Raw genomic sequence first — 26,739 nt, 5'->3', positions numbered from 1 at the left:
GGAAAAGTCCAGACTCTGGTATCTGGAATAAAATCCTTCTCCTCAACCTTACCTTGGAAAAGTCATGTCCTCATTTTTATTCAGTGAGCACCATGCTTGGTTTTAAGGAAAGTATCTATATTATAAAGTCACAGATTTTCTTTTAATAAATTATAAATCCAACTTTGTGTTCAATAAAAAAATAAGTATCTTCATAGGTCTCCGGTGTTCATTTGTTTAATATTTCTTCTATAATCTGGTTTTGCGGGAAATCCTTTCCTCTGTTTGAAATAAATGCCGATGTGTATTATGCACATTTAGAATCACACACATTTGTGGCACTGTTCAACTACAGTGTGACTAGTGCTGTGCTTACATGGTCACCTTTCACCTTTCACTGAGATTAGAGATTGATTGCAGACCTTTGCGCCAAACTGGAGTTGAATTGTGTATGCAGAGAATTTTATTCTGTGCTAGATGCTTGTCCAGTATTTTATCATTTTAATTTCCAGCCCTTCCCTGACATTTCTGAAATACTGGGAAACTTGACATTTGATCAGATATTCTCTCTCTCTCTCTCTCTCTCTCTCTGTCTGTCTCTCCAATGCTTGGCTGTGAACTTTCTCAAGTTCCTCCTTAATCAGCTACTAATGTGCCAGCATGTTGGAGCTTTGATTTAAAAAGAAAAAAAAAAAAAAACTACAGTAGCAAAATACTGTAAACCAGGTCATTTAAACAACAGAAATTTATGTTTTGCTAATACCAGAGCTAGACAGTCCAAAATCAACTTTCAGCTATTTTTCTGGCTACCTTTTCTGCTTTTTTATGAAAATCATTCACAAAGGATGGTCACCAAGTGTCTTGAGCCTCTGACCTCTCATAAACCTAAGACACAACTAGAGAACCAGGTCATGAGTGAGTTCCTGAAACTCCTGGCCTGGCTTTCCAGAGGACCACCCACTACTTGATTCTCCAGGGAAGGACAGTTTGACAATGAGTGAAAAATATAAATAAAAAGAAAGGAAAGAACAGCACTGTTTCTAGGTATGTGGGAGAGCATAGCCAGAGGCAGAGACATCTGGGAGAGTTCAGGATGGAGATGACCAAAGTGAGCTGGACCATTAGGCAAGAGAGGAGAGGAGAAAGAACAAGGCCCAGAAGTCAAGAAGGCAAAGCTACAAAAAGGCCAGGTCCACTTTGATATGTTGGATGGCACCTCAATCATTTATTCCAGGGATTGAGACTTAACAGAGACTGAAGGACTCTCAATAAAGGATCAGCTCAGGGCATGTGGGGGGTTTGAAAGAAAACGGCCTCCAAAGGGAATGGCAGTGTTAGGAGGTGTGGTCTGGTGTGTGTTTTGTTGGAGGAAGTATATCACTGCCTAGGTGCACTTTGAGTTCTTTTTCTCAAGCTTCACTGAGTGTGACTATCAGCTGATTGCCTGCAAGATGTAGCACTCTCAATTCTAGTACCACATCTGCCTGCTGGCTGCCATGCTTCCCATCATGATGATAATGGACTAAACCTCCGAAACTGTAAGCAAGGCCCCTCAAGTAAATCTTTCCTTTATAAGAGTTGCTGTGAGAGCCCATTTCCTATAGTGGGAAACCTTGATCAGCCTTGATACAGAGGGGAGGTGCTTGGTCCTGCCTCAACTTGGTATGCCAGACTTTGTTGACTATGCAAAGAAGGCCTTACTCCCTAGCTGGGGGGTTCAATGGGAAGAGGTGGTGGGCTAGAAAAGGGGAGGGAGGGAGAACAGGGACTAGTATGTAAAATGAAAAACATAAATTTTAAATTTAAAAAGAGAAGAGAGAAAAAAAAGAGTTGTGGTTATAGTATCTTTTCACAACAATAAAAACCCTAAGACAGAAGTTGGTACCAGGAATAGGTTTTGCTGTGATAGGCCTGACCATGCTTTTGTTTACAGAAATATGGACTTTGGTACTTTAGGTTTAAAAAACCATGGGATTCTTTAAGCACTGCTTAATGGGGTACACTAGTAGGAGCATGAAAGACAGTGGTGCTGATAATGATTTAAAATGTTAGGAGCTGGCTCAAAATGTTTCACAGAAGAATTGTAGAATGCTGCCTAGAGCCCATTCTTGTGATACTTTGGTGAAGGAAGTGGCATCCTTTTGCCCTTTAGTCCTGAGGCTAAAATAAAGAGTTCAGATTAATTCCTGTGTCAGAAGAAACCTTAAAACAGCCTCATTTAGACTGTCATATGGATATTAGTGGCAACTCTAATGAAGATTTGTAATTAAAATAGAACAAACTTAAGCAGGGTAAATTTCAAAAAGTAAGTTTTGAGGTGAAAAGGAGCATTTGGAAGTGGAATAAACCTAAATTCTGTATTCAAGGAGATAAACAGATTAGGAAATGGAATAAAGGGAGTAGTGACCTCAGGGCAAGATCCTACCCAGCTAAATTTCCAAATTGTGAAAAGAAACTAAAACAAAGCTTAGAGCCAGGTGTGATAGGGCACGCCTTTAATCCCAGCACTGGGAAGGCAGAGGCTGGTGGATCAGAGTTTGAGGCCAACTTGGCCTACAGAGCAAGTCTCAAGAAAGCCAAGCTTAGGCAATGAAAAACATTTATTTATTATTTATACATCAAAAGCAAGCATGATTTTCCATACTAACAAGTAAGTTTTTCCCATCCTCCAACATTAACCTCTGGCAAAAATAAAATGTCAAATATACTTTCCCTGATTTTTATGTCAAAATATCTTTAAACCAAAAACATTTATCAGTTTGCTAGCTTGACAAAATATCAAGCCAGTTACATCCTGTGTTTACAAAACTAAAAGACTATTGACATAGGCACACATTTTCAAGGACAACAATCCTATTCAAAACATATTTACAGAAATAGGGATGGTCTGCAGCCAGAGTTTGTCAGCACTGAATCAGAACAGTTCCCAGGGTCTAGAGTGATAGCTGGCACCCTCAGACAAGAAACCTGAGAAGCATCAGCTCCCAAAGAATTTTAGGGGAAATTATATGAGAAAGAATGGAGTTTCCAAGAATGATCACATCAATTCTATGCATGGTTGACAAAATGACACTAAAGCTGCCACAAGAAGCATCAATATTACAAGAGATCATTCAGGCCGCATGGTCCCAGCAGTATTCTACACTGATTTGAAGACCACTGGTCCTTGCCAGGTGAGACTGTCCCTGTGGACTTTTGCCTCACCTGGAGAATAGGTGCTCATATACTGGTCCAAAAGGCCTCATGACTCTCAATAAAGGCATTGGTTAAAATTTGTTAGAGATGAAGACCTACTTCCTCATGCCTGTAATCCCTGTATTTAGGAGTTTGAGGTAGGGATATTGCTAGGTGTTAAAGAACTACCTGGACTAGCAATACTCTCCACTTTCTGCTTCATGTTTGTGTCTGAATTTATGACCTCTCACCTCCTGACTCAGCACTGTTTTAGTCCGGATTTTCTAGAGCAGTGGTTCTCATCCTTCTAATGCTGTGACCCTTTAATACAGGTCTTCATGTTGTAGTGACCCCCAACCATGAAATTATATGTGTTGCTGCTTTATAGCTATAATCCTGCTACTATTATGAATCAAAATGTTAACTATGTTTGACTTAGAGGCTTGCCAAAGGGCACAACCCTTGGGTAGAGAACCTAAATGAGTAGGATTTATAGAATGAATCTATACATGGGGAGGGGGTTATTAGAATGGCTTACAGGCCAACTAATCCAAAAATGGCTGCCTTACAAATGGAAGGTCCAAAAATCCAGTAGTTGTTCTGTCCACAAGGCTGGATGTCTCAAATGGTCTTTAGTATGTGTAAAATCCTGAAGAAATAGGTTCTAATGCCAGTGAAGGGATAGACTTGCCAGTGAAGCAAGAAAAAGCATTCAAAGAGAGGGCAAGGGTCCTTAATCCAAGCTCTTTTCACAGGCTGTCAGCAGGAGGTGTGGTACAGATTACAGATGGATCTTCCAACCTGGAAAGATCTAAATTAATGGTATATCTTCCTACCTCAAAGATCTGCATTAGAAGTGGGTCTTCCCACTTCAAATGATTTAATTAAGAAAAAAAATCTCTCATATGTACCTAATCATTTGGGTTTTGGTTAATTCCAGACGCACTCAAGTTGACAACCAAGAATAGCCATCATAAGCACTGTGCTTCCCTGCCTGCTGTGATGGCCATGGCCTCTAAGCCCTTGAAACTGTAAGCCCCAAATCTAACACCTTCCTTATAAGGTACCTCAGTCATGGTGGTTGTCACAGTGTGATGGTTAGAATGAAAATGGCTCAATTGGCTCTTAAGAAGTGGCACTATCAGGAGATATGACCTTGTTTGAGTAGGGTTTGGCCCTGTTGGAGGAAGTGTGTCAGTGGGGGGGGGGGGGGGGCTTTGGGATTTTAGTAGCTCAAGCTATGCCCAGTGGCATACTCTTCTTGCTACCTGCTGACGCTAATGTAGAGGGCTCAGCTACCTCTCCAGTGTGAGGTTGCCTACATGCTATCATGCTTACTGAAATGATGCTAATGGACTGAACCTCTGAACTGAAAGCCTGCTGTAATTACATGTTTTTATTTATAAGGGTCTGTGTGTTCTGGAGGGCCCAAGAAAAGGGAAATAGTTAAAATCTTCTGAGTATGCTGGGCTAAAGAGTAGAAGGGAGGGAGTGGGGACTAGAAAGATGAGGGATAGAGATGGCCAAGTTGGGGGAGAGATGAGAGGGAGAGCAATGAAAGAGATATCTTGATAGAGGGAGCTTTATGTAGTTAGGGAGAAACCAGGTGCTAGGGAAATTTCCAAGAACCTGTAGGGCCCTGCATGGACCCCCAAGACACCTTGAACAAGTCTGAAGCTGTTGGCTGGAACATCTTGCCCCCCCCCCAAAGTTGTTATTGGTACTCTTCCTGTTTTCTTGCCCAAGGTTTGCTAATACACATCTGCTGGGGAGGAGCTAAGCCTAAAACCTTACACTCTAAACCCACTGTGCTGTGAGTCAGTCTATAAGCCCATTCCTTCCCCTCAAAAATGGCAGTCGTCATTCCAGCATTCTTGCTGAATGAAGGCCCTGCTGACATGTCCCTTATTTCAATCTCTAGGCCTTCGCCCAATTAGTGGAACAGATTGTGTGTAGTCAATACAGAACCCACATGGATGACCCCAGCTAAGACCCCTAACAATAGTGGAGGGGTACCTGAACTGGCCTTTCCCTGTAATCAGATTAGTGACTGTGACTGTGACTACCCTAATAGTCATAAAAAAAAAAAAAAAAAAAAAAAAAAAAAACTTCATCCAGCAACTGATGCAAGCAGATGCCGAGATCCACCACCAAGCAGTGGACCAAACTAGAGTTCAGCTGAAGAGGGTTCACATGATCAAGGAGGGTCAAGATCTGATTGGGAAAACCAAAGAGACAATTGACCCAAGCTACTGGGAGCTCATAGACTCTGGACTAACAGTTGGGGATCCAGCATGGGACCAAGCTAAGCCCTCTGACTATGGGTGCCGCTTATGTGGCTTGATCTGTTTGGTGGGGCTGGCAATGGGGCCAGGACTTATCCAGGGTGCATGAATGGGCTTTTTGGACCCCAATCCTTATGCTGGGATACCTTTCTCAGCCTTGATACAGACGGCTGGGATTTGGTCCTGCCTCAACTTGGTATATCAGACTCTGTTGACTCCAAAAGAAAAGCCTTACCCCCTCTGATAAGTAGATGGGAGGAGGAATGGGGGAAGCGGGGAGCAGGGGAAGGGGAGACAGGGAGAACTGGAACAAGTATGTAAAATTTTTATAAAGAAAGAGGTCATGTGGTCCTGGTGTCTCTTCACAGCAATAAAAACTGATACTAAGACACACAGCAATAAAACAAGTAACAAAGCAGACAGACTACTTACATGTGCCACCATAAATAGTTTTATACAGTGCTGAGAATCAACCACAGAGCTCTACTCTTGCTAGATACACTCTGTACCAACTGAACTACATTACCAGGTCTACAGATTTTCAACTTCTAATTCAGGGGATGATAAGGCAATATCTGAGGTCATAAAACAGAAACCCAAAACTCAAATGTGGACTTCTGAGACATTCTGGTGAGGGATTCCTGGAAGGCATGCAATGAATGTATCAGTGTGAAGATGACTTCATTTGTTCAGCAACAGAAGATATAATCTGTATGACAGCACTGGGCAGCTGGAGAGCTCTGCAACTTGCTAATTTAACTGCTGTGGATATGGTGAAATGTTCCTGCATGGCTCTGCAGGGGATCCTCCCCATCCTGTCCCTGCTGGGTGGGAAGCCTTGATTGTGTGGCAGCTGCCCTCAACTGTAGCTTTCTTCCTTTTCTCATCCTGTAAGTGCCCAACTCCAGAGGAACACTGCAGTTCTCTGTCCCTCGCCTTGTATTTCCTTCTCATTAGGCCGCATCTGCCACCCAAAGCAAAACCCAGTCAGGGGCTCTTGTGGAAAAAGAGCCCATGGACAAGACTTTCCATCGGGGCAGCTTTCCCAAAGGTCAGGATCTTTTAAGGTGATTCTGACAAGAGCCTGAAGAGGTAGGTGACTTGACAAGTTCCTTGAACACTGAAAAATGTGGCAGGCTCCTGGAAGACAGAGCTGACTCAGGGCAACTGGCTCCCTCTGATGGTAGAATACACATATCAATGTGGTGGCACCTCATTGGCTGAGAGCTCTGTAGTTTCTCTTTCTCAGTTCCAGCCCTCAAAGTCTTAACTTTCATTTCTCTTCTGGCTCACCAGAGATCATATTTAGTGACCGAATCCTCAGAACACTTACTGTGGCCTCAATTTGCTCCTCTCCACAGAGTCGGGAATCTCTTGGTTGTCCTCTGAAGGTGTGAGAACAAATTTAGAAGGCAAAGTCTGGAGGAATTTAAAGAAAAAACTCTACTCTGGTGAGTTTAATTTGAAACTAAAACGGGGAGGGTAAGAGGGACTGCTGCTTCCTGCTGGGTGCTCTAGAAATGAGGAGACAGACAGAGAGGGTGGCCTTGAGGGAGATAGGTTTCAAAGTCCAGAGAGGTCCCGTTATTCCTCCAGATGGAGTGCACTCTCTTCTTTCCTAATGTTTAATTTGGGGCAGCACTAAGAATCTCTTGTTACAAGAGAAACATTGTTCTCTATGCCTGTTCCCCGAACTGCCCCCTGAAGGAATAAAGTCAGAGTGATGTTTGAAAACAGAGTTTAAGGTCTCTCTGTGTGATGGTGATTTACCCATGATTCTATGGGTGCATTCCCTTTGCTTCTGTCTCTGTGATTAGAAGTCTCACTCTTCCTGCAGCCTCTTATACTTTTACTTGTTCTATGAAACAGCCTCAAGTCTGTAGGGAATTGCTAATGTTACTTAAAAATCATTACATTTGCCTGTCTTTCCTTTGGTCCATGTATGCTATTCCTAAATGAAATTCAGTTCAGATTACTAATTCTAACTAGAAAGATAACTGATTTGGAAGATCCAAAGTCCAAGACCTGCCTGGGGACACAATAAGACCATGTCAATAGAAAAAAAATATACCCAAAGGGTATTGCTTACTGGGATGCAGTTAGTGGGGTGTGGGCATTGATTTCAAGTTTGCACTATGCCCAGGATTCAATACCAAAGGAAGACAAAGAGAAGGAGGTGGCAGGGGAAGAAAGAAAGGTTGTGTGAGAACACTGGAACAGCATACTTTCTAAACATGACAGCTTTTCTACTTCTTGGGAACATGCTACACTTACACATCCCAGGTTAACCTCGTGTAACTGCCCTGTGTCACCCTTCCTAGACACTGGGGTTACATGTGAACATTGCAGCCCAGGCCTTTGCTGCCTTTCAAGGATCAGCAAAGCTCCTGATGGATTAAATGGTGTGAAGACTAGAAGATGTCTGCTCTTAGAAAGATCTTGAGAGCCATGAAAGGAAGGACAGAGAGCAGGGAATCCCAGCGTCACCCAAGCTAATGTAGACACCAGAAGACACAGGACAGGTCTCCTGTGTCCAGGCTGACATTCAGGATTGTCATGAGCCTATCCTCTTTCCCTTTGATCTCTCTTGCTCTTAATAAATTGTGAACACTTCATGTCTGAAATTAGGCATTGAATCTCTTTATTGCCATATGTTATGAGATATTACAATGCTCACAAAAGAGTTGTCCAGTTTTTAGATTTGCCAACATCTAGTGAGTACACATTAAGTTGTTCCAGATAATATTACTTAGTAAATGAACCCTGGGACAATTTCTTTGCCAAGCCTATTTGAAAAAGTTATGCCATCAATACTTTGAGGTTTCATCAACCTTAAAGAAGCAAATTTTACCTCAAATGTGGCATGTTATGGCTGGTTGATACCCATAGGAGCCCTGTCCTATTCTGAAGACAACTGGAGGCTGAATCACAAATAACTAACCTTGTCTCCTTGCTCTGGCTCCCACAAGCGCTGAGTTCTTCTGCTGTCTCCACACTGAAGAACCTTCACTACACAAAGCTCCTCCCTACCACTTCCTGTCAGTTAGTTGCTGACTCGGTCTCTTGACCCCAATCAAACAAATGGAACATGTTTTTGCATTGTTAACAAAAGCAGTAGGAAAAATGTAACACACCTTAAAATAATATTCCTCAACAATCTTGGTTTAGAAATTTGACAGAGAAATTGAGGGAGAGTCCAGGTTTGAATGCCAGCAAGACATTATACTCAAAATTATACTTAAAGTACACCAATTTCCCCCGATTACAGGCAATATTAGTTCAGTATGCAAAAGCAAAAGATATTCCACACCTTATCAGAAATTCAGCCTCTCTGAGCAAGCAGAATTCACCTTACCCTTTGAATCCTGAGTTCAGTAGAGGAGTAGAGATCCAGACAAAATTTCCCTTAGTGGTCTTGAGAGAGCCAGAGCTTGGGGAAACAGATTTCCTGCAGGCTGTTGCCCTGTTGTCCTTGTGACCTGACCACTGCTGGTAGCTGAGGAGTTATAGTTGCTGATTAGGACAACAGTTGCTTAAGGGGCAGCCACTGTATTTGTTGAGAAACAACACAAGATAAATTCTTAAGATTTAAACACACACACAGAGAGAGGGGGGCATTCCTCAGAACCCTCAGTGTTTGGCAACATAATTCCACATATCCAGTGTTCTGGCTATCAGTTCTGTTCTGGCTGTCATCTCTTTTTAATTTGGTGAACCTTGTGGGGTAGAGCTTAGACTTCCAAAAGAAGACTCCAAAGGGATGGATTTTGTGGGGCCCGGGAGACATGTAAATAATGGGGAAGGACCAGAAGCAACCTTTACTCAAAAATTTAAAAAAAAAAGTCACCAAGAGCACAAAAGCTTACCAGTTAAATTAGTACCACATCCAGAGATCTGACTTCTGAAACTATGGCAATGGGCGCTGGTTTCAGGCCTCTTCTTATAGTAAAATAAAGCACCAGGTGTGGGTAAAAGAGCTTTTACAACCTTGAGGTCAGGGTTAAAGTTTTACATTTGCTTGTAGGATGTTAAGATGTTTGCAAAAGCATGTGACTGTCTCAGCAGCTCTCAACATCCCTGAAAGAATGTAAGGCAAAGAGTAGAGTCACATAGGAGGATAGTTAAAAATTAAAGAAACAATACCGAGGGTCCCAAACAGGCAATAATTAGAAGCTAACCTTGTCTGCCATACCTGTCTAACTGAGATGCTGGGAGGCAGAAAATACTTATTAAAAGTTTACCTCTGTACACAGTGGCTGCTCTTAAGAAAGAAAGTGGTTGTTAAAGGTTAACAGTGGCTGCAAGCTTTATATACTTTTTCCAAAATGTGTTTGGGCTTACAATTTTATATTTTGATATTCTTGAACCCTTCATCCACCCCCTTGAGTTATTACCAGAATCAAATCTTTGATTCATTTTGATCATCTTAAAGTCATTTAACATTTTGTTTAGAGTAGGCTGAGTGTCTTATTGTATTATAGAATTGTTTTAGTAAATGACTATCTGTTAGCCGAGTTTGTTTTTAATAGATATTTTTTTCTGGTATGTTAATAGGCATTACATTACAGGTAGCTAATTTGTTTTTTGTTTTGTTTTGTTTTGTTTTGTTTTTGTTTTTTGTTGTTGTTGTTTGTTTTCTTTTTGTTTGTTTGTTTGTTTGTTTGTTTTTTACTTAGCCTGTTTCAGGGGTAGGGACGTGTACTCTCTTCTATAGTTACTTCAAGCTGAAACTGGGCATAGAAGTCAGGGCCCAGGAAGACTGAAAAGCCAATTAAAGGTGCAGAGGGAATTGAAGCAATGGGAGGGAACCTTTCCAGAGGCATCTGATTTGACCCAGCTGGAGACAAGGAACATTCATATCAGCTGGGTTAGTCCATATCAGCTTTTAGCAAATTCAGGGCTCATAGCTTGAAGTCAGCAGCTGGTGCCTGGATGTGTCTGTCAGCTGAGTGCAAACCTACTGAAACAGATACAGACTGGAGACCAAAGTTAAAATTTAGGAATTTAAAGGAAACAAAATTACAATTGGAACTTCCAGGCCCATAGTCCTAGTAACTGGGAAGGGAAGAAATCTCAGGACAGGAGAGGAAGAGCACAGCATCCTCAGGCATAGACAGGTAGGGAAATTTAAGCTGTACTTACCAGGAGTCCTTTTCATATGTGAGAAGTGGGTGTAAATCTTAGGACTGTCTCAGTTCTCTGACGTTTATATGAACTCTTTGAGTCTGTGAAAAGATGTAAGTTTTAGACATGTTAACATTTCCATTGTTTATAACCTATATTGAAATCTATATTTTAGAAATAGCAGTATACTCTTGTCAGAAATTATTTTGGCTAAACTATTAACACTTTTTCTTCTGTCCAGAAAACTATGACAGACATTTTTTTTTTTTTTTTTTTAATGGTGAAAAGGTGTGTATTTGGATTAGCCAGCTGGACTCAGTTTAAATGATCCCAATTTTGTTGGCAACATCCAGAGCATCATAATCAGGAGCCAACTGAACATACGCCTTCTTCTCTCCGTCAGGCCTTATGAGGGTGTTGACTTTGGCCACATCAATGTCATAGAGTTTCTTCACAGCCTGTTTGATCTGGTGCTTGTTGGCCTTGACGTCCACAATGAACACAAGTGTGTTATTGTCTTCTATCTTCTTCATGGCTGACTCAGTGGTCAGAGGGAATTTGATGATGGCATAGTGGTCATGCTTGTTTCTCCGGGGCGCGCTCTTCCGAGGGTATTTGGGCTGCCTCCGGAGCCGCAGGGTCTTGGGCCGCCGGAAGGTGGGTGACGTGCGGATCTTCTTCTTTTTATGGCTGTGGACGCCTTTCAGCACTGCCTTCTTGGCTTTCAAGGCTTTTGCTTTGGCTTCGGCTTTGGGAGGGGCAGGTGCTTCCTTCTTCGCTTTCCGCGCCATCTTGGCGAAAAGTATGACAGACATTTTTAGCACAATGAAAAGTACCTTTTAAATTTATAGTTAGAAAACAACCAAAGGGAATCTAAAATCGTGAGCCTATGTCTATGATAATATAGTGGTATAGTATAGTGGGTAGTACTCTGCCAGAGCCTGATTAACAACTAAACAGAATTCTATCAGTTAGTGTTTAGGTTATAGACAGTAACATAATGAGAAAGAAGAATTTGGAATATGTCTTATTTTTTTATACAACTTAAATCTTTTTCTCTTTATCATCAATTAAGCTTTTCTATCTTCACATAAACAAAGTTAAAGCACCTTCTGTCTAATTCACTGGTAAATACAGGTGGCTGGCCACTGAGAGCAGTCACTGCAAAGTAAGTTCCTTTAAACAAAAGAATGGTAAAAAAAATTACACTGAAATCTGTTCTATGAGTTTATCTCTTTCCTGAGTCTGGTAGCAAGGTGAACTCTATCCAGTCTTAGTATTCGCTCTAGGAGAATGAGGCCTGTGACCTGAATTTTACACAGAGAAGTGAGAAGGCAGATGAAACCTTGGATGTTGCTGTTAAACTGACAAAGCCACCTCTAGCCTAGTGATCAAACAGCTTCAGAGTTCTGAATAGGATAAATTTTACCTGAGTTAGTGATTGAAAATGACAGAGACTTACTTGCTGGCTATCTAGACAGCTACCCCAGGGTCCTCCATGATTGTTGAGGGAAGAGGTATCAGAGCAACATCAGTCTTCTTCTCCCTGCCATGCCCCAGAAGATCCACCAGACTTTTACTTTTTTGACTAAGAACTTGTGGGAGGACCAAATTAGGCAACTTGAGGCAGTAGATTCCCCAGTGTCCTGTTATCCATGGTCTGAAGAGGTCTGGGCAGCATTTGAGGTGAAAGGCAGGGTTTGCTCGGTGGCTGGTGTTGCTAACCCTTGAAGCAAGTTCTGGGTAGAGATTATTCTGTACCCATCATATTGTTTGGAGGAAACAGAGGTGCTTTGAGGAGCTTATATGTCTCTCTATTATGAAAAGCTTTTTAATTAAACATTTTAAATGCCATATTCTGCAGATCTCTGAGCATTTAAGGACTGTCTATTAAGTATATCTGAGTAGACAAACTTGGTTTCTAATTACTTGGTCTAAGTTTAACCCTGAAGATTTATAGGGGACTAGATAAGACTTATCCCTGTAATTAATTACATCAGCACTAAGCATGACTTAACATTTTTATCACCACATAGAGTATATGCTACATCACATTAAATGACATATACAGTATGTTGTAACAGATTTCACCATGTATTTTTATCATCATATAAAAGTGCATACCAATACAAAACACTTGAGACTTGTTGCTTCCTTAGTCTAGAAGGAGACACAATCCACAGAGACCCCATAAAGACCAAGAAGTGTTATATAGTGTATTTTTTAAAACAATAGTTGGATCTAAACTGTAAGCACATATACCCATAATTAAATAATTAAATCCAGCTTATGCAGAATGAGAAAAGATCTTCACCAACCCCACATCTGACAGAGGGCTTCTGTCCAAAATATATGAAGAACTCAAGAAGCTAGTCACTAAAAACACCAAATGATCCCATTAAAAAGTGGGGTACATAACTAAATAGAGAATTATCAATACAGGATTCTAAAAAGGCTGAAAGACACTTAAGAAAGTGCTCAACATCCTTAGCCATCAGGGAAATGCAAATCAAAACAACTCTGAAACACCATCTTACTCCTGTCAGAATGGCTAAAATCAAAAAAACACCACTGACAGTTTCTGCTGAAGAGGATGTGGAGAAAGGGGAACACTCCTACACTATTGATGAGAGTACAAAATTTCACAGCCACTTTGGAAATCAGTATGTCAGTTCCTCAGGAAAATGGGAATCAGTCTGCCTCAAGATCCAGCAATTCTACTCTTAGGCATATAAATAAGTTGCACATTCATACAACAAGGACATCTGTTCAGCTATGTTCATAGAAACATTATTTGTAATAGCCAGACCTGGAAACAGCTTAGGTGCCCCTCAACTGAAGAAAGCATAAAGAAAATATGTTACATTTACACAATGGAATACTACTCAGTGAAAAACAAACAAACAAAAAACAGAATCTTGAAATTCGCAGGCAAATGGATGGAACTAGTAGAAACCATCCTGAGTGAGGTAACCCAGTCACAAAAAGACAAACATGGTATGTTCTCAATCATGTATGGGTTTTAGACATAGAGCAAAGGATCAACAGCCTGCAATTCACACTCCCAGAGAAGCTAGGATACCAGGAGGACCCCAAGAGAGACATACATGGTCCCCCAGAGACGAGGAAAGGGACAAGATCTCCTGAGCAAATTGGGAGCAGGGGAGTGGAAGGGAGAGGGAGTTAGGAGAAAGCAAAGGGGAGAAGAGGAGGCGAGAGGAGAGTATGAGGGAGCAGGAAGATTGAGTCAGGGAGAAGGAGAACAAGAAAAGAAATACCATAATAGAAGGAGCCATTGTAGGTTTAAAGAGAAATCTGGCATGAGGGAAATGTCCAGAGACATACAAGGATGACCCCAACTAAGAATCTAAGCAATAATGGAGAGGCTACCTTAAATGCCCTTCCCTCACAATGAGATCGATGACTACCTTATATGCCATCCTAGAGCCTTCATTCAGTAGCTAAAAGAGGCAGAAGCAGACACCCACAGCTAAACACTGAGCTGACCTCCTGGAATCCAGTTGCAGAGAGGGAGGAGTGATGAGCAATAGGGTCAAGAACAGGATGGAGAAATCCACAGAAACAGCTGACCTGAACAAGGGGGAGCTCATAGACCCCCAGATTGATGGCTGGGAAACCAGCATAGGACTGACCAGACCCCTTGAATGTGGGTCTCAGTTAGGAGACCTGGGCAGTGTATAGGACCTCTGATAGTGGAACCAGGGTGTATCCCAAGTGCATGAACAGACTTTGGGAGCCCATTCCTCATGGAGGGATACTCCTGTAACCTAAAGACATGGGGGAGGGCCTAGGCCCTACCCCAAAGGACTTGACAGATTTTGATGATCCCTCATGAAAGGTTAAGGAGAGAGAGAGAGCGAACAGAGAGAGAGCAAAGCCTTGCACCAGGACGTGGCAGTACCCCAGTCTTCGTGGATCCCCCCAAAGACTATCTTTGCCCCCAATTCAGCAGGAAGCAGTCTCTAGAACTCAACATTATCCTTATTCCCTAACCTGCCATGCCCAACCCCCACCTTTTTAATAACAATAAGAGGTGGGAATGTTAGGAACTAGCAGCCAGCTGACACCCCCCCCCCCCCCGCCCCAAGGATGGGCGGGACGCTCATGGCCATGTCATCCCTACCTCAGCTTTACCTGACGGCCAGAGGACTCAGTTACACATGTGCAAGCCTCTTTTAAAGCAAGCGCACCAAGTGCTTCTCTCTCTGCCTCTCTCTGCTTCTTTGCTCTCTCTTTGCTCTCTCTGTTCGCTCTCTTTCTCCTGCTTTCGGTTGGCCACCAGCTACCCCCTCTTTCTCTCCCCTCTCTCAATAAACTCCACGTGGGCGCTGAGTTTCGTGTTTGTGTTTCTTAGGCATTAGCTGCAGCAAAAGAATAACAATGTGGGTTCTAAAAATTTATCGTCCAGTAGAATCAGCTGGTAGTGGCCAACTTTGCTCTCTGACCTTGCAGGTCATTTTAGTCATGTCTGCTCTAGTCTGCTAGGCTTGTCATTGACATTCCGGCTGGGACTATGATATCTGTAGGTGAGGGACAGTCCTCTCCCTGGCTGTCAGCACTGCTCCAATAGATGGTAGCTGGCTCTACTTCCTTGAGGAGCCTAGACTGCTGAAGTGGAGAGGGCCAGGAAAGCTAGCCAGAAACTACTGTTGTGATTCCTGGAAAGGAGAGAACATGATCAGAAAGGGCCTGAAGCTCAGAGGAAACTTTTCCCAGGGTAGATACTAATTTACTGACAATAGCCACAAAGAGAATGACTACAAACAACATGACAATCAAACAGAGTTGAGGAGACATACAGAAGGAAAAATGCTGTGCCCAGGGACCCGAGAATCACAAAAGAGTCCCAAAGGGCAACAGATGAGCAATCCAATGGCCAGAAGGGTGATAGAAGTGTCCTGAATCCCCTCCAGCTCGGAGACCTTTGGCGAGTCAACCTATTCTTACTGAGCCTTCCTTTTTCTGGACATCAGAAACCAGAGGAAGAATACCACTTGTCCAAAACTGCAGAATAAAGGCTGCCAGAGGTGGGCCACCCCCACTCCCCAGAACCAGAATGGTGTAAAGTCCTGTGTTTGGGCACCAAGAATGTTGGGTAAGGGAAACTTGAAAATAATGGGGGAAAGATCACCAAAGTCTATAAAATCAGAAGCAACCTTTATTCCCCCAACCCCCTCTTAAAAAAAAAAAAAAAAAAAAAAAAAAAAAACCACAGCCCACAAATAGCTTAACAATTGACTAGGAGCACAGCCAGAGATCTGACTTCTGAAACTATGGCAATAGGGGCCTGTTTCAGGCCTCTTCTTATAGTAAAACCAAGCACCAGGTGTGGATAAAAGAGTTTTTACAAACTTGGTTCAGGCTTAATGTTTTACAACATTTGCTTATAGGATGTTAGGATGTTAACTTAGGATGTTTGCGAAAGCATGTGGCTGACACAGCCACTTTTCACTGTCCCTGAAAGGATTCTAGGCAGAGAGTTGAGTCATATAAGGGGACAGATAAAAATTAAGGAAATATAACACAGAGGGTCTCATAGAGGCATTAGTTAGAAGCTCACTTTGTCTGCCTTACCTGCCTAGCTAGGAAACTTGGAGGCAGGACACAGCTGTTTAAAGTTTACCTCTGTATACAGCGGCTACCGTGGTGTCAGCTCTTAAGGCATAAAGTGGTTGTTAAAGGTTAACAGTGGCTGCCAGCTTTGTAACTTTTTTTCCAAAATGTGTTTGGGCTTACAATTTTTTATTTTAGTATTCCTGGACCCTTCAGTTTTCATCCCCTTACAGTGTATTGAAGACAAATGAGCCATGTAAGTGGTCGTCTCTATACATCTGGTCAGAGCTTAACTTAACATGCTTACAAACACATATGTTGACATTTATGAATTGTCAACAAGAGAAATCGTTGCCTAAGTGCATCAGGATATGGGACTATGTACACTCCAGGTCAGCACCAGGCTTTCTGATAAGAAACTGTAGGAAGAGGTTCAGAGAGAGTCACACTGACTGGTGCTGATGAAGGAGCAAGTACAGTGACTGAGACATGAGGATTTGATGCTTTTAACTGAAGATGTGATGCTGTCCTGGAAAAGAAAGGGAAGGATAGAAAGGAGGTTACACAAGGCTGTTGGAAGGAAATATTTCCTTTCTGCTCTTCAGTAAAAGGAAAAAACAATCCTCTATCTGAAATTAGTCATTTGAGAGGACTTGAAAGTATGACAAAATGCTCCCTTTGCCATGTCACTAACTTCTTTCCATATTTCTCTCCTTTGTTCTTTTCCCTTACCATGAGGTCATTCATTCATCTCTGTACATTGTCCATGCTGATTTTCCCATTCTTTCTGGTCCCCCTTTTCCTTATCCCAGTCACACAGTTGTATGTTTCAGGAGTCAGGAAAGACCCAGAGTCACAGCAACAATGGCCTCATCAGTCCTGTTGATGATCAAGGAAGAGGTGACCTGTCCTATCTGCCTGGAGCTGCTGAAGGAACCTGTGAGTGCTGATTGTGACCATAGCTTCTGCCGAGCCTGCATCACACTGAACTATGAGTCTAGCAAAGTCAAAGAAGGTGTGGGTATCTGCCCTGTATGCCGACTTACTTACCTGTTTGAGAATCTGAGGCCTAATCGGCATGTGACCAACATAGTAGAAAGGCTCAAGGAGTTCAAGTCCAGCCCAGAGGAGGAGCAGAAGGTTCATGTCTGTGCTCAACATGGAGAAAAACTCCAGCTCTTCTGTGAGAAGGACATGGTGGCCATCTGCTGGCTTTGTGAGAGGTCTCAGGATCACCTTGGTCACCAAACAGCTCTCCTTGAGGAGGTGGCCTATAAGTATGAGGTAAGAAGTGGAAAATCTCCAGGTGGTGTGACAGGTCGATTACTAGGACATCGTATACTCAAGGTTGATATATCATTCCATCCTTTCTTATATTTAGAGTCCTAAAAAGACATGATGATTTATTCACCTTAGTCAAATGAGAAGCTGCCTGCACTACAAATACTAGGAAAAAAAGTTAGTTTTAGAACTATCCCTGTGAAGTTGAGTGGATGACAAAGAAAAGCCAAGAGCAGAACTTTTAATTTATTCCATCTTTATCTTCTTCCCATGTTAATGTCAGATTCACTCATACTCCCTAAAATCCAGTCTAGTGACCATCAGCAATGGGGTTAGTAATGAATGGCATACAGCAGTGAGGAGAATATGCATGTGACAGGTTTGTATTTGATAGGATGTTGTGTCTCTACCTGAATGGGGGGGGGGGGTTGTGTATAGGAAGACAAAAACTGAATGAGCTGGAGACTGAAGATTTACATAATTCAGTGCATAAATTATGGCACAAATTTGTAAAAAAGCTAACAGTCTTAATATTCCTGTCTTTTCACAAGGGGTTTTTTTTTTGGGGGGGGGGTTTTTTTGGTCCTTGCTTAAAACAACACTCCTACTAAGCACACAGCTTCACTCTGCTAAATTCATCTTCCACAGGGAATGCTCCAGGCAGTTCTGCAGACACAGATGGCAAATGAGAAAAGATGTGATGAATGGGAAAGTGACCTTCAAAAGGAGATAACATACTGGGAGGCAAGTGGGGACCTTTCCTAAGGGAGTTAGCCTGATGCCTGGGAGGCCCCTGGGCAAGAAGCTCCCTGACTCTTCATTCCCTTGTAATTACTGGGGCCAGGGTATCTTCATTAGTTCTCTGTACCTGATCCTTGGAACTAGGGTTGCACAGTGAGTGCAGCACAACTGAGCCTAGCTAAGTGAGGAGCTCACACCATGGAGGGGCCTGATGAGAATGGGCAGAGTCCTGGGTCTCACTCCTGTGCTGCTTTATGGAACTATGACTGTTGAGGAAGATGATTGGAAACAATCACAGTTCTGTCCTTGGGGGTATCTTCTCTCAGGGGTTCAGAGATATAACAGGAGTATTTAGGGCAGGAATAGGAGTCTGAACAGCTGTGTAAAAACTGAGCCACACTCAGGCAACCCACTTTGGCTCAGGTGGCCTTGGTAAAAGTGAACTAAGATCTTTGTTTTGGAATGTCATGAACAGACACTGATAGGAGATACATGCTTCCTTAAGACTCCCTTTCCTTTCCAAACTCAGTTCCCTGTGAGAAGTCTCCATCACAACAGTGGTTTTCTGTCCCCCAGTCCCATAAGGACAGTCTCAATTCCTCTCCTTTTCTTATCCCTCAAGGACCAAATACACAGTGAGGAAGAAAATGTTCAGATGGAGTTTAAAGGACTGCAGGAGTTCCTGGACTCCACGAAGAAGAATGAGCTGCAGAAGTTGATGCAAGAGAAGGAAGACATTATGAACAGCCTGTCAGAGTCTCAAAATGAGCTGGTGAAGCAGAGGGAGGCAGTGAGAGACCTCATCTCAGATGTGGAGCATCAGTTGCAGTGCTCAACCATGGAAATGCTGCAGGTAAGACTGCAGGAGATCCCAGCATCTGAGAGTCAGGAGACCTGGAAGTCATTTCATTCCCTGAGTGCTACTGTGATCTTCCTGGTGAGGACAGTAGGGCTCTGTGTGCCCTCCCTGAACTCTTTCCTGAGCCAGATTCAGAGGCTGGGGAATCATTGCATGAATGGATGGCAAAGAGAGATTATATGTTTTTGATTATCAAGTACAATACAGAAGCTGAATCCTGTAGAGATCTGTTGCATTATGTGTGGTGTACATTTTCAATTGTCATTATCACTTCACATGGATTTAAAATTAGTAGAAATTATTTCTCCCCTTGGATGTTTGGGGATTTTCACCCCCACTGCCTCTGAGTCCAGTGGTGTGGTCAGTGGGAAGGGAGTTACAATTCAAGATCTCAGAAAGTTTCTCCTACCTCTGTCTTTGAATTTCTGAGATGAATTGTGACTTTTTTATCCTTACAGATGTAAAGATTGTATTGTAATGCATCTCTAAAACATGTTTAAATAATTTAAATCAAAGTCATATTGTGGTGATGAGTATCTCAGTAGGAATTTGTTTCTTTTATTTCAATTGTCAATATAGTAGATCTTGGTGGTACTAGGAACTTCTCATACTGCATTAATTTATTGTTTCCATTATATTGATTTAATTATTACTGGTAACACTCATTCATCAACATTATTAGGTGGATTTTCCATACAGACTAAACCAAGCTACTTCACATAGATACTAACTACAACTATCATATTCTACAAGCCTGAAATTATATCTGTAGACCAAAGAATCTGTTCACCTTTCTCTGCTTCCAGCCCCTGATGTCACACATTCTAATCTTTACTTTGTGGGATCAATTTTTCACATGACACATATTTAAATGGTAACACTTAGCATTGACTTTAATTTTTCCTGTGCCCAGCTGGTTTAGTGTCACATAAATACTCTGACTTCAGCCAAGGTACCACAAATGACAATAATTCTTGCTTTGCATGCATAATATCTTAACATATATACTTATCATATCATTTTATCCATTCCTCTGTTGATTAGTTCTCTAGTTGTTTCTATTTTATCTACTATGATAATATACATGCCTCTCTGAGAACAAGTTTACTCCTCCCCAGAATTCCTTTTACTATGGGATCTACTGTTGTTGATTTATATTATATAAAATAAAGCCATGTGTAGCCAAGTATCTACTGCCTGTGATCCCAGGATTTGAGCGCTTCTCATACACAGTCACAAAAACATGAGAAGCACATAATAATGAAAATTATATATAAGTTTCCCACCTATACCCAAGTGCTAGCTCATTCCTTTAATCCCAGCAGTTGGAATGCAGAAATAAATGAAGCTACATGGGTTCATGGCCAGCCCTGATCTATATAGTGAGTTTCTGGCTAACAGTGTTACATATGGGAAACCACAACTGGCCAAGGTAGAGATTGTAAGAGAATACAGAAAATCCAGGGTTAAATGGAATTTATATAAACCACCACTATATTAAAGGCCCAGAGATCATTGCAGAAGAAGGGGCAGAAGGAGTGTAGGAGCCAGAGGTGATGAAGGTCTATAAGAAAAAAGTGTCTTCTGGACATAGCTTAGCAGCAACACCTATTAACTGAATTGGTTGTGACACCAAACTGAAGACCTGTGCAAGCCTAAACCACACCAACTTTGATTATAGAAAGTGGATTTAGGAAGTCCAACCACACCCAAGGAGCTTCTGGTAATTGTTAGCTGTCTGGAGAAGGGTCACATTATTCAAAGAATGTAACTTCAGTAAAATCTATCAATATCCACTGAAATGCAAATATGCAAGAACACTTGCATATATTGGGTCTCAAACCCAGGAAAAAATAGCTGACTGACGTGCCTACTTAACATATCAAAGTGGATCTGGTGAATCAAGTCTTGATATCTGTCCCGTATAAAAGAATCACGTTAATATTAGAACACAGAAAAAGGATATTTGTTAGTTTGGCCATGCTTTGGAAATGAATAAAGATTTTAAAACCCCTCTGTCTATCTTCAGTTATCGTAAGAGATCAAGTTTAAATAGAGAGTCAAGAATATGCACATATGAGTAGTCCAGATCCAGTTGCAGTCCTGTCCATCATTCTCCCATTGTTATCTGGGTCATAGACTTGTATTTTAAGGTGGGCTGGCAAGGAATTAAAACGGCTTGAAATCTGTTTAGGAGCACAGCTAGAATTGTTTTCTTTCTCCTACTATGAGATTCCTGAAGAAAGTGCCACTTTGGGGATGAGAGTCATTGTTTAAATGGTGTGTCAACTAGAAAGAACACATTTCCCTTTAGATTAATTTATTTTCCTGCCAGGACAATTACAGAGAAAGAAAAAAAAATAGAAAGTGAGATATGATTAATTGGTTTTAAGTTATCAAACAATCTCAGCTTCTGGTTCTTGTTGCTTCTCCACTACTAATTTTTTAAATTGTGTCTAAATGACTAAAATAATTTGGAAATCATCTTCTCAGACATGTTAGTTGCAAGTAAGGTAATAAAAAGCGATCATGTAGCAAGTGGAAAGTCTTATACTTTTGTGTTTAGTTATATACACCGCAAAACTTATGGAAGCTTTCAAACTATTGTTTATTCATCTTTGGTCTCCAAAACCTTTCAGTATGAGACAGAAATTAGTCTACTAGTTTACATGTAAGTCAAGTAAAGAGCCATGCACCGTATTTATATCATGTCTTGGCGAACTGGGGCTGGGAACAGAGGGGCGGGGGAGAGACTGGATTGTTTCTCTTTTGACTTTGTCGCTCTAGCTAGTGAAAGTGTGACCAGGGTGTGCAAGAACATGCAGAACATGCTATTAACTGTGTTTTCTCCCTCCTCCCTAGGGTGTGAATTCTGTCCTAAAAAGGTACGTGTGGGCTGATTGGGAAGATTAGCCCTGTTGCAGGATGAGAATGATTTCGTGTCCAACTAGAATAAAAGTCTCAGAGGCCTGGAGGATTTAGACAAAGTGTTATTCTGAGATTCCAGTAAGAAGGAGGAGGAGGGGAAAGGCAGGGTCAGGCTGTGTTGTAACTACTGAGAACAGATTTATTCTCTTTTAGGGGACTGGGTTATAGGGAGTCCAGAGTTAGTGTCAGCAATGGGATAAGGCAAATGGAGCCACAGGTGCTTTCAGACTATTTATGGTTCCTTCATTCTGTCCACACTATGTGCTTTCATTTGGCTCCGTCTGCAGTTAACAAGACTTGATTCATAGATTCATCCAAGGTAGGGTGTGTCTTCCTTGTCTGCAATGTTGGCAGAATTGCATGTTGTGAAAATTCCTGTGGATCTGTGTGTTTTTCATGGGGATGGAAGAGATACAGAGTTCCTTTGTTGTTGTACTTAGCTTTTTCAGAAACAGGCTTGAGCTTGTGAACACAGCTGTTCCACATGAGCCACATACTTCAGAAGATGGGAAAGCTTTACCTTTGTATGTAGAGTCACACCAGGCTATCAGTATCTGGCTTGTTCTGAACATATGGGACTTGTGTTATTATTTTGGTGCTCCTCCTTTGCCAAAATTGTCATCTTAAAAAAGAACTTGAACATTTAGAAGCTGGCAAGAGTGTCCATATTGACAGAAGTATTTGATGTTTTGGCTTTTTCCAGATGGTTTTCTCACACTCATGACTGTTTTACCCAGGAGCAGCTTCTGAATCGCCTACTTTAGACTGTCCATGAAAACCAACTTTCTTTCTTTCCTTCTTTCTTTCTTTTTTTTTTCTTTCTTCCTTCCTTCCTTTTTTCCTTCCTTCCTTTCTTTCTCCTTTATTCCTTTCAGTCTCTCTGTCTCTCTGCCTCTTCAGTTAGGGTTTCTCTGTGTAGCCTTAGCTTGCCTGAAACTCACTCTGTATACCAGGCTGACCCAGAAATCCTCCTGACTCTACCCCTTAAGGACAGGGATTAAATGCCTGTGACTTCATGCTCAGCCCACGTATCATTTTTTAACTACCTTATGTTGATTGCTTTTTAAACTCAGTAATTCATTATTTCATAAGAGTTCTAGGAGGGAGAGTGGGGGAACAAGTTTTTTTTAATTGTAAAATGAGTAACTCTGCTCCTGAGGAGTAGGGCTTTCCTGCATCACACAGCAAGTAAGTGGTGTGTAGGGGGTTGGGGTGGGGCAGTATGTCTACAAAGTTAGTAGCCTATGCTCTATTTCCCTTCTCAGATTTCTCAGGAGAATTCTAGGGACATCTATAGTTAGAATGGAAGGGAATCAGAGGTGGTCAAAGGTCATACTATCTGAGATGTGAAGGTCAATCTTTTGTCCCCAGGAGTCAGACCTTAAGAGTGATACTACCCACAATGGTCCCAAGAAAACAGAGAAGGGTCTTCCGAGCTCCAGATGTGAAAGGCATGCTGCAAGTGTTTCAAGGTGAGAGCAGCAGCATTCTGTGGTTAACTGGGGGATTCTGCCTGTGGGTGGGGCCACATCTCTGGGAAGAGAATGATGTTTCTGTACATGGGTAGAGAGACTCAGAAGAACAGATAGTGTGCCCCAGTGATGACATTGTATTTCATGGGAAATCGTCATCCATCCCATCCTATATCACAATTTACAATATTTCCCCTACTCTGCAGAGGAGATTGATTTTAATGTTTTGATTCCCTTTCTGGCATTTAATGCTATGAATTTTCATCATTTCAGGCCTCATGGATGCCCAACGCTACTGGGGTAAGGAGAAATCACACTATATGCCACTCTCTTCTTAATGCCTTTCAGAGTTAATTTCTCCATTAAACCTGGTGTTTCATGTTATTTCTGCCAATATACACAGCAGTTTACCTCTTCTTGACTTTAAACACAGATTCTCCAAGTGCCCTCTCACTTTCTTCTTAGGCTTCTGCTCCTTACATCACAAACAAGACTGTACATTGTCTCATGTGACTCAACATCTATGTCTCATTTTTCTGCAGTTCATGTGACCCTGCGTCAAGTGCAAAATAAAAATGTTGTCATTAACATGGAAAAAAGACAAATACATCAATACGGTCATAGAAGAAATTTGCAAGATTATGAGACCTACGATTTAGGTGTCCTTGGAATTCCAGCCATCCAATCAGGGAAATGTTACTGGGAAGTAGATGTGTCTAGAAGTGATAACTGGCTCCTAGGATTAAATGATGGAAAATGTGCTCAACCCAAACTTCATTCACAGAATAAAAAGGGCATCAAAGTCAAACAGAATTTTGGTGTTAAACAACATGGAAATTATCAACCTAATTTATGTAATTCATTCAAATTTTATGGTGATTATGAACAAGATTATTATCAGCCTCAATATGAAATTAAAGACAATTCTGATGCTGGTCAGCATGTAAATTATCAACCTAAACATGGCTACTGGGTTATAGGTAAGAGGAATAGGTCAGGATATAATGCCTTTGAAGAGTGTTCTGTCACCCACAATGCAAGTGTCTTGGTCCTCTCTCTGATTCCTCCTCCTAGTCGTGTTGGAGTTTTCCTGGACAGAGAAGCTTGTACTCTCTCATTTTATGATGTTTCTAACCATGGAGCACTCATCTATAAATTCTATGAACCTTCCTTCCCTAAATCAGTGTATCCATATTTTAATCCTATGGAATCATCAGAGCCAATGACAGTCTGTGGGCCACCATCCTAAACCCTCACCTATATCTGTACAGTGCCCCTAGGCCTCATGTGTACCATATGCCTGAACTCTGTGGGATCATAACTCTTTTTCTATATTTGGTTGCAGGGAACCTTGGGGTTGCCTTGGCCTAGCTGCTTTGAGAAGCATATGCCATAGGTTTCCCAGGTTAGAGTCCATGGCTCCTGGGGTACAATGTGACATCCATTTCCTGAGAGACCAATGCACTCCTTCAGGCAGTGAAGTGTTCAGGTCATTGTAGGATTCTCTGTATGTTCCATTAGTATTCAAGGAACCAGGGATGCTTGACAGCATGATTGGTCTTAGACATTAATCTTGTGTACCCTGTATGACTTTCAACCTTGTTTCCTGCAAATACAACTGTATTGATCCTGGAGATTTCCATTATATTCTGTTTCTGATAAAGGTATAAAAAGACTGATTGCTCTCAATAAAATGTCACAGCTTTAGTCTTGCTGTGGCTCCTCCAGTGTAAGCCTGGTTTCATTCCTTGTGGCCATACCAGGTGACCTAGGTCAGTAAGTAAGCACTGGTACCACTTCTCATAGGAACAGTATGGATTCTTCAGTTGCTTGCCTGTCTGCAAGGCAATAGTAACTCATCATCTTCCTTATTAAGAGAGGTAAGATGTTTGCTACCCTCCACCTCCTGTTTTGTGGTACCACAGATGGGATCCAGGGTCTTGTACATGCTGAGGAGATAGTCTGCCACTGAGTCACTTGTCTCAGCTCAGCCATGTCTCCACAACCACATTCCTCTGTCACTGAAAAAAGATAAAAGAAAGGTCTTGTCCAGCTCATCTATTAGTTTTGGAATTTATATGTAGGAGTCTCTATCATAGGAATGAGCCCTTAGTGGTAAAACAGTTTAATCACAATGCTTGTGCTTCATCAGAACTTAAGCTGGAAACATCTCTGATGGTACCCACTAAGATTGTGTGTTCAGAGTACCTGGTTCTATCTATTCCTGCCACTCGACATAGCAATGTCACCCTGAATAACATCCTCAAAAGCCTATGCTTTGTGGATTTTTTTTTTGTTTTGGTTTTTTGTTTGTTTGTTTGGATTATATTGTTTGTTGGTTTTCTTTACAATTTCACACATACTACGTAGGTCAGTAAAAGAAAATAAATTTTAAATCTGTTAGAAGATTCTGAGGGTAAAAGCATTTTCCTCAAAGACTTCAGTACAGTCATTTAATCCACATGATAGAAGGAGACAGCCAGCATGTACAGATTAACCTCTATGTTCATCCATATGCTACAGTACACACAGGTGTAGGCACATACATAAATGTAAAATGAATTATGTAATTTTTTTTAAAAAAAAGATAAAATTGGTTGCATATAATGTGCTCATTGCACACTCTGTAAATGGTTGGTCTGTTAATCACTGGGGAGATGTCCTGGACTGGTGTTTTGTGCAAATATGGTTACCTGGGAGGAACAAAGATTTCACTTTCCTAATGTCTTGCTGTTAGATACTGGAATCTGCCATCAGGTCTACTCAAATACGTTGTAGATATGTATGATTATTTTTTGGTTTTCACATTCATTTTTTGAGACGTTAATTGTTGTGGAAGTCTACTTGTTTCTTGTCAAGTATGTTAAATCCTATCATTTTCCATTCTACAGTGAATGATAGTGATGACAATGATACCTGTAAACTTAGTGCTATATTGTGAAATGTAAACTACAGAATGTATTTAGGAACTTATGGCATGTAAGTGGTATTCCCTTGGTGTCTGTTTTGTCTCCTTCTCACTGTGATGGTAATAAAGGATTATTGAGATTGAGTACCAGAACCTGGCATGGTGGTTTGGATTTGATCCCAGCACTCAAGAGGTAAAGACAGGACATTGCTGTGCATCTGAGTCCAGGCTCAGTTACAGAGTCAGATCCCACTCTGTGTTGTTTTGCTTTTAAAGAGGAAATGTGCCAGGTTTGGAATGAGGGAGTTGATTCAGGAGCACACTGTAAGGAATTACTGGGCAATAAAGAGTTTATTTGCAGTTAGACTGCCAAAGAGAGAGATAGACAGACAGAGAGGACACAGCATGTTGAGA

General features: G+C 41.5%; 2 protein-coding genes across 3 annotated transcripts; one reads left to right on the top strand and one right to left on the bottom strand.

Moving 5' to 3' along the window:
• The first annotated feature begins 6,693 nt into the window (after positions 1–6,693).
• On the top strand, positions 6,694–26,478 carry LOC127228084 (tripartite motif-containing protein 30A). Of its 2 annotated transcripts, XM_051192520.1 has the most exons (8): positions 6,699–6,889; positions 16,970–17,420; positions 18,066–18,161; positions 18,781–19,011; positions 21,880–21,902; positions 23,317–23,417; positions 23,691–23,717; positions 23,960–26,478. In XM_051192520.1, exons 2-8 carry the CDS (start codon positions 17,001–17,003, stop codon positions 24,664–24,666), a joined length of 1,605 nt encoding a protein of 534 aa, XP_051048477.1. In that variant the 5' UTR covers positions 6,699–6,889; positions 16,970–17,000; the 3' UTR covers positions 24,667–26,478. The 2 variants fall into 2 exon arrangements, with proteins under 2 accessions (XP_051048478.1, XP_051048477.1); XM_051192521.1 differs by lacking the exon at positions 18,066–18,161 and having other exon boundaries at positions 6,694–6,889.
• On the bottom strand, positions 10,859–11,362 carry LOC127228089 (60S ribosomal protein L23a). Its single transcript, XM_051192528.1, has one exon. The coding sequence runs from the start codon at positions 11,351–11,353 to the stop codon at positions 10,883–10,885; it is 471 nt and encodes a 156-aa protein (XP_051048485.1). The 5' UTR covers positions 11,354–11,362; the 3' UTR covers positions 10,859–10,882.
• Positions 26,479–26,739: the final 261 nt, after the last annotated feature.

This window comes from Phodopus roborovskii, unplaced genomic scaffold, assembly GCF_943737965.1.
Source record: "Phodopus roborovskii unplaced genomic scaffold, PHOROB, whole genome shotgun sequence".
NCBI lineage: Eukaryota > Metazoa > Chordata > Mammalia > Rodentia > Cricetidae > Phodopus > Phodopus roborovskii.
The sequence above is the reverse complement of the archived record's forward strand: the minus strand, read 5'-3'. Positions and strand labels throughout refer to the sequence as shown.

Excerpts from the sequence above, each read along its gene's own strand:
- LOC127228084 (XM_051192520.1), top strand. The coding sequence starts at position 17,001 with ATGGCCTCATCAGTCCTGTTGATGATCAAGGAAGAGGTGACCTGTCCT. Across the intron at positions 19,012-21,879 it reads CAACCATGGAAATGCTGCAG|GGTGTGAATTCTGTCCTAAA; the intron begins GTAAGACTGCAG and ends CCTCCTCCCTAG. Across the intron at positions 23,718-23,959 it reads GGATGCCCAACGCTACTGGG|TTCATGTGACCCTGCGTCAA; the intron begins GTAAGGAGAAAT and ends ATTTTTCTGCAG.
- LOC127228089 (XM_051192528.1), bottom strand. The coding sequence starts at position 11,353 with ATGGCGCGGAAAGCGAAGAAGGAAGCACCTGCCCCTCCCAAAGCCGAA.